At 43.8% G+C, this 12140-nt stretch overlaps 1 protein-coding gene across 1 annotated transcript in view; it reads right to left on the bottom strand.

Annotated features, from left to right (window-relative positions):
- The window catches only part of LOC311111129 (carbonic anhydrase 7-like), a gene marked incomplete at its 5' end in the record, with an annotated part of 47869 nt that overhangs the window by 17643 nt on the left and 18086 nt on the right, over nt 1-12140 (bottom strand). Inside the window, one exon of the mRNA XM_084153817.1 lies at nt 10818-10919. Within this exon, the coding sequence (XP_084009943.1) occupies nt 10818-10919 (102 nt within the window). The remainder of the gene's footprint in view (nt 1-10817; nt 10920-12140) is intronic.

The raw sequence follows: 12140 nt of genomic DNA, 5'->3' as shown, positions 1-12140 counted from the left end.
CCAAACGTCCTGCAAGGTGTTGGGCTGTAAGCACAACCCCCACCTGTGGACGTCGGGCCCTCATACCACCCTCATGGAGTCTGTTTCTGACCGTTTGAGCAGACATATGCACATTTGTGGCCTGCTGGAGGTCATTTAGCAGGGCTCTGGCAGTGCTCCTCCTGCTCCTCCTTGCACAAAGGCGGAGGTAGCAGTCCTGCTGCTGGGTTGTTGCCCTCCTACGGCCTCCTCCACGTCTCCTGATGTACTGGCCTGTCTCCTGGTAGCGCCTCCATGCTCTGGACACTACGCTGACAGACACAGCAAAACTTCTTGCCACAGCTCACATTGATGTGCCATCCTGGATGAGCTGCACTACCTGAGCCACTTGTGTGGGTTGTAGACTCCGTCTCATGCTACCACTAGAGTGAAAGCACCGCCAGCATTCAAAAGTGACCAAAACATCAGCCAGGAAGCATAGGAACTGAGAAGTGGTCTGTGGTCACCACCTGCAAAACCAGTCCTTTATTGGGGGTGTCTTGCTAATTGCCTATAATTTCCACCTATTATCTATTCCATTTGCACAACAGCATGTGAAATGTATTGTCAATCAGTGTTGCTTCCTAAGTGGACAGTTTGATTTCACAGAAGTGTGATTGACTTGGAGTTACATTGTGTTGTTTAAGTGTTCCCTTAATTTTTTTGAGCAGTGTATTTCCACACTAGGAGGTTGGAATAATACTGTGAAATTGTGAAAATGATGATAATGATAGTGTAAGATCTGTTAGAAAAGACTGCCTGAAATTTCCAGTTTTGGTTGGATGGAGTTTTGGCCTACCAGGCAATACATTCGTTAGTAGACTAATAAGAGAGTTCCAAACCTCTCTGCCAATAACATCTAGTTTTTGTTTTTCCCCTCCCCACTCAGACCACTCAGACAGTCCTAGCAAAATTCTTCCTTGAGAAATTGCCCTTGCTAAGAAGCAATTTTTGTTTCTTTTTGACCATTTTGATTGAAAACAATCACAGTAAGGTAGTTAATTGTTACCCAGAAATGTTTTGATATTGAGATAAAAACTGCTGCATTGGGCCTTTAACATTAATTTAGCATATTTAGAGTAATAGATATCAGACAAAGTATATACAAACTTGTATAGTCATGGTAAATCCCCTATGGAGGGATTTTATAGCCTTCATTTAAAATATATTGAACAAAAATATAAACGCAACATGCAACAATTTCAACGATTTTACTGAGTTACAGTTCATATAAGGAAATCAGTCAATTGAAATAAATAAATTAGGCCCTAATCTATGGATTTCACATGACTGGGCAGGGGATCAGCCTTGGGTGGGCCTGGGAGGGCATAGGCCCACCCACTTGGGAGCCAAGCCCACCCACTGGGGAACCAGGCCAGCCAATCAGAAAAACCCCTCAGTTTCATCAGGGTGGCTGGTTTCAGACGATGCCGCAGGTGAAGAAGCCGGATGTGGCGGTCCTGGGCTGGCGTGGTTTATATTTGTATTCAGTATAGTATACATGATTACCATAACACTGTGAATCATGTTGTTACGACAGAGGAGGTGCTTATCTCTCATCAATCAATAAAATACCTTAAAAAAAGGTACGTCGGTGGAAAGAATTATTGTTAATGTAATAATGATGAGGTCTATAGCTGCAGGCAGTATTGCTGTAAGGCAGCCCGGCTGGCCTGTTTTCAATAGACGGTGCTTTCCAGCAACGAGGGCTTACCGACATGTGACCTATTGAACGGTGACTGGAAAGCTTGCAAGTGGTGCTGTCAACAGCAGGACATAAATAAAGCTAAAGATAGGGTGATGTGGCTGAGGCTGCTGGTCAGCCCACTGCTTTTTATAGATACACTTTGATTTACAAAAGGCGATGGGGACTATTTTAGATCCTGGGTCTTGGAACATTTCTAATGATCTCTGGGTACGTGATTGACCCCCCTAGACCTAAGCGTGGTGGGTTCAGGAGATAGCAGATGTGGCGAGTGACGAGTCAACCTTAACCATGTTGGTTGGAGTCCATGCAGTAGGAGATATTGTTGGTCATCCATTTGATGACTTTCCTTGAACCCAGAGGCAGGCCAAGCTGTCTGATGGTCACATACTAGAGAGGGGGTGACTTGGGTCATGTGGAGAGAAGGAGTGAGAGGTTTACTACTTGAAACTCTCAAAGTGCGGTAATATTTCAGGCTAACTGCTCGGTTATGCAAACCTGTCAATCCTGTTGGCTGGTGTTATTGCTAGGGTCAGGGGTCAACATGTTGGCATGTTCAAGAGGGATCTTCTGTCATACTATAGAACACAGACCAAGGGTTGACCTTAACCTTAACCCCACTGCTAACCCTAATTAATGCCAACCCCTAACCTTAAATTATATTGAACAAACATATAAACACAACATGTAAAGTGTTTGTCCCATGTTTCATGAGCTGAAATAAAAGATCCCAGAAATGTTCCATACGCACAAAAATATTTATCTCAAATGTTGTGCACACATTTGTTTACATCTCTGTTAGTGAACATTTCTTCTTTGCCAAGATAATCCATCCACCTGACAAGTGTGGCATATCAAGAAGCTGTTTAAACAGCATGATCATTACACAGGTGCACCTTGTGCCGGGGACAATAAAAAGCCACTCTAAAATGTGCAGTTTTGTCACACAACACAATGCCACAGATGTCTCAAGTTTTTAGGGAGTGTGCAATTGGCATGCTGACTGCAGGAATGTCCACCAGAGCTGTTGCCAGAGAATTCAATGTTAATTTCTCTACCATAAGTCGCCTCCAACGTCGTTTTAGAGAATTTGGCAGTAGGTCCAACCGGCCTCACAACCACAGACCACGTGTATGGTGTTTGCTGATGTTTTCTGACCCACGCCCCTACCTTTTTAAAAAAGGTATCTGTGACCAACAGATGCATATCTGTATTCCCAGTAATGTAAAATCCATAGATTAGGGCCTCATTTATTTATTTCAATTGACTGATTTCCTTATATGAACTGTAACTCAGTAACATATTTGAAATTGTTGCATGTTGCATTTATATTTTAGTTCAATATAAGACCAAAAAGCAACATAAAAAAAAATCCTGAATTTTTACAATATAGCCAATTTTGACTTTGCAGCTGGCCTATCTAAGGGGAAATCGCTCAGGTCTGCCTCCAGGACAAGATTCATGACAATAAACAACAACAAAAAAGCAGTTCTGTCAACATCCCATGGCAGTTTAACATTTCTCTGGATGGTATTCCTGGTGGGGCGGGGGACATGGAAAAAAGGCAGTAAGTAGAAAGGCAGTTACTGTATATTCTGGTGATCTCTCAGAGCTCTTGGTTATTCTCTATGGGAAGGAGAGGGGAAAGCCCATTTCCAGCATCAGCCCTGTGAGCATGCCATCTCTCTCAAACGAATCATGTGGAAGGCATCTGGCTAGACATCTCACTCCCCTTGGCACTATTTCACGTCAGTGCTTCCAGTCAGGACTAGCTCAGCATAGCCAAGAGCAGACGTGGACAGTGAGGAGTAGGGTACTCATGTTCTGTCACCATTACTGTTGTAGCAACACTATGGAAGCAAATCAGATCACCATGCACTGAATCAGTGTGCATTTGGGGTCACTCCGTCTCCCTGTTTCCGGTGGTTCCCTGAAGGTTGTGTGTGGAGTTTCTGCCAGCCTGCATAAGCCGTTTGTGACCTAACACCAGTGGTGTCGCATTATGGGTAGGTGAAGGAACCATAGTAAACAAGGTAAAGTGCATGTGCTCCATTTTGCCAATATATCCATGATGGGTCAGGGACACACAGACACAAATGCTTGTTGGGTATTAGACAATTTTCCAGTTTTGGAGAAAAACAGTCCATAAATCATGCTTTATGTCTGCTGCCAGGGCCAGTATTACAGTCCATGACCCTCAGTGGAGGTTGTGTGAAGAGGGTACCCACCATTTGCTTTACACTGCTTTATGTGTAAAGGCTATTGTGATAGTGTGATCACCTGACTGCAGTGTCCCATTAGGATGTCCTAGTGGTGATAGAGCTGTGGTGGCTGAGCCTCAGAGCCAGCTCAAGGTTATGGGATGAGAGACCCTGGTCTGCCATGGAGTCAGTGGAGCTGCACGTCTATAGGAACCCTACACTGAGCACTGCACATCGACGCCTACACACTGCTAAATATAGATACCAACACATACAGTAAAACACGTGTATTTTAGGAGGCGTCGATGCAGTGCTCCCAAGTATTTTGGGAGGCAGGCGTGAGATATTTTGGGACGGCATCCTTTAATTTCTGGCGGGTGACAGCGATAGATCACTTGTTCAGAGGCAAGTGGGGGAGATACAAGAAGGAGCTTGCGTTGTGTTGTTTGTAGCCATGGTAACTGCAGCATGTTAACTGATGAAGAAGAAATAACATTAATGCCTATTACTGCCTATAACAGTCTTCCTGGCCTGGCAAATTGAGTAAAAAAACTTGATTTAGGACCCTTTTCCACTTTGCTGATGTAATTTGAGAATTAAATCAGATAAAACAAACAAATGTAGTCTGTGTATATAAATATATATATAAATAATAAATAAATCAGAGATAAGATAATGTCATTGTACAAACAAACAAAAACGGAAAAAACACATCAGTCCAATGTGCAGTGAAGGAACAGTCTTAAAAAACGAAACCGCTCAACTCCATTACTATGCAATCACAAAGCAATTACCAAAGTACTATGTAACAACAATGTTGTTACTATATAATTACAGCGTTGCTACACAAGTATACAAGCAACTTCATGTAAAGTGTTATCTAAATGGTCAATAAAAAGACAACCTGACAGTGTGCTCAAGCACCAAGACACAAGGTGTATTGTCCTACAGATAGTAGATCGATTGGGTTCGTATCTCTATGGCTGGTCAGATGTTGCCATATCAGAGAATCATCAGTAGAAATAACAGACATCCTAACAGACATCCTGATGCCAAATATATATCTGACAGGATCTATTTTGGATGACTAAATGCAGTTTCAATTACACGGCACATTGATTGTGCTCATGAATGATATGCTTGCTCAGGTATCCTCAGGCTTAAGGAAGCTCATTGGATGCTATCTTAGGAGGGTTATGTCAGAAGATATGTTAAATATACACTACACACCCGGTTTAATTTATTATTAATGTACCTGCAAACAGAATATTTCCATAGATGTTACTGCTCAGGTGACAAGTGAGACCAGTTAAGAAATACTGGACAGTATCAGAATTCTTCAAATCAACTAAATGACTATCTGACCATTCTTTATGTGAAATGAAACCAATATAGCCTACTCAGACAAAGACACATCTATTTAGAGAAGTACTATCACTACCAAATAGTTTGATATTGGTCAAGTAATGAGTTAATCTAAAATAACCCCTACAGAAAATACTGTAGTAAAGCGTGTCAATTCATGCAAGACTACATACTTCAGTTTATTTGTGGTCCATTTGGAAGTTTTGACAGTTGTCACGGTTTGCAATACTAGGGCATAAAACATGTTCATGATGCAGCGAAACCTGAGGTTAAATATGGTCTCTTAGTATGAAGCGCTACATGGCATCACAAGCTCTTCAAGTTGAATCAGTCTTAAAGTCTTGTTGGAGCACTCCTGTTGTATATGATGGTAAATGCTGCCACCATGTGGACATCTTTAAAATTGAATACAGATGTGGTAGTTGTAGGATGCTGGGTTCTCAGTCTCCTGAGGCAGACGATTGCCTCCCACAATGTCACCAATGTTTCAGCATACTAGTGCTGTTGCCCTAGGTCTGGGATTTCAGAGATTAGGTTCCCATTGCAGCTTCTACTGGTAACTGGATGTAAATCGGGAGTCGAGAGTTAAAGATGTCACCAGGGTCATGAAGTAGAAACTGGATGGATGGGTGCAAAAGGCACCCTGCACCATGATCATTATCAATGCACCCCTGCAGCCCACACAGACCACTGGAGATGCCTTTTAAAAAGGTACATGAACACTCCTTTCCACAGCAAAGGTCAGCAGTAGCCAATTAATACCCAGCCAAGACAGCCTGTTTATTTTTCTTTTTTCTTTTATTTTACCCCCTTTTTCTACCCAGTTTCGATCTTGTCTCATTGCTGCAACTCCCCAACAGACTCGGGAGGCGAAGGTTGAGTCATGCGTCCTCCGAAACATGACCTGCCAAACCGCGCTTCTTAACACCTGCCCGCTTAACCCTGAAGCCACACCAATGTGTTGGAGGAAACACCTTTCACCTGACCACCGAGGTCAGCCTGCAGGCGCCGGCCCGCCACAAGGAGTCGCTAGAGCACGATGAGCCAAGTAAAGTCCCCCCCGGCCAAAGCCTCCCCTAACCCGGACGACACTGGGCCAATTGTGCGCCGCCTATGGGACTCCCGATCACGGCCGGTTGTGATACAGCCCGGAATCAAACCCGGGTCTGTAGTGACTCCTTTATACATGCTGATCAGACCGGACGCATCGCGTGCCAGAGCGTTGCAAAATAAATGTACATACATGTTATTCAATCATTGCTTGCGCGCGTCAGTGAGCATCTGCATAGCCAGGCGCTAAAATAGAACTTGGTGTGCAAATAGTCCGGGTAGCCATGATTAGCTGTTCAGGAGTCTTATGGCTTGGGGGTAGCAGCTGTTGAGAAGCCTTTTGGACCTAGACTTGGCGCTCCGGTACCGCTTGCCGTGCGGTAGCAGAGAGAACAGTCTATGACTAGGGTGGCTTGAGTCTTTGACCATTTTTAGGGCCTTCCTCTGACACCGCCTGGTATAGAGGTCCTGGATGGCGGGAAGCTTGACCCCAGTGATGTACTGGGCCGTATGCATTACCCTCTGTAGTGCCTTGTGGTCAGAGGCCGAGCAGTTACCATACCAGGCGGTGATGCAACCAGTCAGGACGCTCTCGATGGTGCAGCTGTATAACTTTTTGAGGATCTGAGGACCCATGCCAAATATTTTCAGTCTCCTGAGGGGGAATAGGTTTTGTCGTGCCTTCTTCACGACTGTCTTGGTGTGTTTTGACCATGATAGTTTGTCTGGTGATGTGGACACCAAGGAACTTGAAGCTCTCAACCTGTTCCACTACAGCCCTGTCGATGAGAATGGGGACGTGCTCAGTCCTCTTATTTTTCCCTGTAGTCCACAATCATCTCCTTTGTCTTGATCATGTTGAGGAAGAGGTTGTTATCCTGGCACCACACGGCCAGGTCTCTGACCTCCTCCCTATAGGCTGTCTCATCGTTGTCGGTGATCAGGCCTACCACTGTTGTGTCGTCGGCAAACTTAATGATGGTGTTGGAGTCGTGCTTGGCCATGCAGTCATGGGTGAACAGGGAGTACAGGAGGGGACTGAGCACACACCCATGAGGGGCCCCTGTATTGAGGATCAGCGTGGCAGACGTGTTGTTACCTACCCTTACCACCTGGGGACGGCCCGTCAGGAAGTCCAGGATCCAGTTGCAGAGGGAGGTGTTTAGTCCCAGGATCCTTAGCTTAGTGATGAGCTTTGAGGACACTATGGTGTTGAACGCTGAGCTGTAGTCAATTAATAGCATTCTCACGTAGGTGTTCCTCTTGTCCAGGTGGGAAAGGGCAGTGTGGAGTGCAATAGAGATTGCATCATCTGTTGATCTGTTTACTGTTTGATCTGTGGATTAATTGTCAGAGAAAAGGACCTTGTGTATTTCAGGTAAAATAACAACCCAATGTTTATATCCCAGGACAAATTAGCTAGCAACAGCTAGCTAAATTGCCATAAATGTATAATGCTTTTCGACCAGTCCCCAAATTAATATAGTTGGTTCAGAGTTCGTTTTGATATTTCAACCTGCGTGTCCTGATTGCGTCTGGTGTGGGTGGACAAAATCAACATACGCGCGATGGAGGTCTAGTCAGCCTGTTTCTGTCTTCAGTAAGGTGGTGTTGTTATGGTGTGTTAAATCCCCTGTCCTGCCTTGAGCCTGGTGCATCTGAAGCAGTGGTCCATGGTTGTTGTGCAACCCTGGTTATGGAAATAAAGGTGGCAGAGTGACAGCCTGGCTCTAGGCAAACAGTAAGAGCCCTCTCAGTACGTTCATTAGCATGTGTCTGGGAGAGATGAAATGAGCCTTGGGTTGATTACTAAATGGGCTGAGCGTTTTGAATATCCCTCACACAGCACAATCACTCAGGAGCAAGCTCTTAGCCAGACTGCTCTACAAGCCTGGGGCTATGCAAGAATTCACAACTGTGTGCTCATATCAGTGAACAAGCACGGTTAATCACTGACCGATGTCTCTCTTTGTTCTCTCACCCCTGGGCTGAGAGGCGTACTGATTACATTTACGTATTCACACAGCTTCTGATTAGTGAGACCGAGTTTAAACATTAAGAGTCTTGAGAAGCTTTTTGTTTGAACACGTTCACATACATTTGTACCAGGTTCAAGGTTCAATGCGTACTGAAATTACTCACAAACCAATGGCTGTCAAATATTTTTTCAGCACATCTTTTATTTCTGAAACAACAACGGTACTGAAGCAATCTAATATTTTTTAGAGCTACAATTTACAAAACAAACAATAAGTCAATTAGACACCAGTTCATGCAAAATGATTCACATAGTAAATATTTCATAAATAACCCTTCTCATATTGTATAATATCAATTGTTTGAAATAGATAACTCAAGTGCCAGTTCCAAAATCAAATCAAATGTTATTGGTCACATACAGGTGTTTAGCAGATGTTATTGCTGGTGTGGCGAAATGCTTGGGGTTCTTGCTCAGACAGTGCAGTAATATCTAACAATTTCACAACATATACCCAATACACACAAATCTAAGTAAAGCAATGGAATTAAGAATATATAAATAAATATATGGACGAGCAATGTCAGAGCGGCATAGACTAAGATCCAGTAGAATAGTATAGAATACAGTATATACATATGAGATGAGTAATACAAGATATGCAAACATTATTAAAGTGACAAGCCTTAATTCCCATGGGTGGGACTAGGCAGAGGGGTGTCCCCCTACCAGTTTGTCCATATTGGTAAAGTCCACCTCTATCTATTGAACAGCATTATGTATAACTACTCAAAACACACAGACGCCAGGACTTCCATTAAGAATAACATAGTAGACCGAGGAGCAATTTCTCTTACAACTGCCGCTACAGTGGGGCTCTATTAATCATTATGACCTTTACTTACTGAGACCTTCCATTATCGTAACAGCACTGGAGCAACACCCTGCCTGGAACAAGGTATCGTACAGTAGTGTACAAGCAGACTGTAGGGAGGAGGCTGTTCTGTGGCGAAGGAGAAATGAGCAGCACACAAAGACATGGACATAAACCCATTACAGAAGTGTCTCATTTACATACAGAATTGACTGTATGTGTACGCCCTCTCCTTCATCTCTCGAAAGTGGAACTGTTTTATCCCAACATGAGCTCAATACTCTATTCAGCGTATGCTTGGCATCTTTAAAGCTGATGTACAGCTGAGAGTGCCTTAGTGCGTTTGCATCAATCACTGGGCTGTCAGGGCATGGGGAAAGTGTAGTGTCTGAGGGTCTATGATTTTGCTGACATTTGCAAATGGTGTAATGGATGAACTCTACTCTGCTTTGCTGAAACATCTGGAAAGCATTACTACATAGGTTTCTTGGAATAGAGGACATTGGGAGATATGTAGAGGCCGGGGATTGGTCTATTAAAATCACGCCATATTATGTTACATAGGATATAAATACCATGTTCTGAACAAAGGAGGGGGAGAAAACAACATATTACAGATTGGGCCGTTGTTCTCCAGATATCTGCAGATATCTGTAAATTGACACTGGAACCCTTTGATATAAATAAACCTTTATAATCAAAGTACAGTGTAAGCGGACTTCTTATCATCACAGCATAGATCAGCATTGTTGTCTTGGACACCACCACAAAAGTAAGGCGTAAACTCTTTACTTACAGTTGAGCAATTGGGATTTGGCAGCCATTCGCTGATCGAATTCCACCTACAGTTGTGGTTGTTGGGTTAAAGTATATATGGCAACTAGGACAATGTGGATCCAGCTGCAATAGCCCAGCTAAATATGGATCGACATAAATTAACACCAAAAGGCTGTCAGGATTCAGACAACATGTTACAGAGCACTGGCGTCATCTTCCAATGGTGGATAAGGTGTGGCTAAACTCTTGGGAAGAAGATATGGCACCTTGCATAGAAACAATAGCAGCCTCAGCAATAACAATCCACTGGGTGGGTGGAAAATGGTGTGTGTGTTTGTGTGTGTGTGAGTGCGACTGTTCATTGACTTAAACGCTTTTCACTACTCCCATTTGAGGCCACGTTGACTTTTGTTTGAAAAGGTACAATCAGATAAAAAATGTATTCACTACAGAGTTACATACATTACGCTGTATTCTGTCAAGGTAATGTCTGGATGGCTATGTGAGCAATATATTTCACTTCATAAAAATGTTGCAGATCATTACTAATTTATGTTTCAAAATATAGAGCTGTGCAGAGGGCACATAGTCATTATGACTGATTCAAATGTTGATATTGGCATCTGACATTCAATTAAAGTGCTGTTGAAGGTAATTGACCAGTAGAGGGAGATGTGCTGTTTCATACCCCTTGTTCTCTATTCATCATCAGTAGTAAAACTCAGGCCAGGATATTCAAGGTTGAGAATAAACGCTATTCAGACATTCACTCTCGCATATAATAGACCACACTTTGTCGTTGCCACCTGGAGGTCATTTACAGTCACGTCAGTCAAAGGATGCTAGCACCTTCCTGCCTTTCAAGGGTTGAGGGGGTCGGAAGTTGTTCTCCATGCGTTTCCTGCTCTCTTCCTCCTCTCCGCTGAAGAGCAGCATCCTGAACTTTCCCATCTGTGGAGAGATGTTTGTAGACAGAAAGAAACACCTTATAGTCCCTGGCTGCAGTGTCTGAGGGTGGAAAAACACAATACCCTCTTATGTAAGAAGGGCTTTTCCCTGCTGAGTATCCCCAAAGAATTTCACAATTAAAAAGGCCAAAACACTTCCATCCATCATGTTAACCAGCTCCCAGGGATCAAAGGATTGTGCCCTGGAGTCCTACACTAAGAGCAGCGAGGGAGCAGGGAGGGATCAGGCCTGTGCTCCCAGGGCCAGCCCAATCAGCCAGGCCAGGAACAGAGGTATGCAGACAGCATGCCGATGGGCCAAAGCTGACTTTAATTACGTTTCCCAGTGCCATTGCAAAAAGGCTAAGAACACAAAACAGGGCCAGCCCAGGAGGGGACCTGGAAGGCATGCAGTCACCTCCCTGGTAAACAGCCGGTCATAATGGAGCAGAGCTGGGTATGCACCCTGACTTCATCAAACAGTCTACTGCTCCACATCCATAACACCAGATCCCTGACACAGTATTCATTTATTGTCCTAAGGCTGTAGCCTACTTTCTTGATGATTCATGTTAATAAAACAACTCCAAAAAAAGAAGACGAGACAATCTCTGGGTTAATAAATGAGTCTTCAATTAGCCATTTAGCTATAGAAGACTGTGCTTTGAATTAATTAGAACTACTAAGCATAAATGAATGAAATTAGATGTTCTATTAGCCAATTACACCATTAGAGTAGATAATAGACTCACTCTCCTTTCAAGCTTTATGAGCAACTGCAAGGGAGAATCTAGTCTACAGTAATTCAGAGAATATGCACTACACAGCTACATAGTAAAGAATCTCGGTGTGTGCGTGACTGTCACGAGCTCGGGGGTAATGCCCACTGTTTGAATGGAGCTTAAGCTGTGACTTGTGGCACCTGGATCCACAAAGAGGTCTTTCACATCTAGGGTTCCCACTAGGATTACAGCAGGCCACTGCTGCAGCCCTCCACACACACACACACACACACACACACACACACACACACACACACACACACACACACACACACACACACACACACACACACACACACACACACACACACACACACACACACACACACACACACACACACACACACACACACACACACACACACACACACACACAGAGGGACTGCATGGCATCCAAGCCACACATGCAGTAATCCACTCACAACCACGCCTGAGCCCACTTC

This window comes from Coregonus lavaretus, assembly GCF_964263955.1.
Source record: "Coregonus lavaretus genome assembly, chromosome: 37".
Taxonomy (NCBI): Eukaryota; Metazoa; Chordata; class Actinopteri; order Salmoniformes; family Salmonidae; genus Coregonus; species Coregonus lavaretus.
The sequence above is the reverse complement of the archived record's forward strand: the minus strand, read 5'-3'. Positions and strand labels throughout refer to the sequence as shown.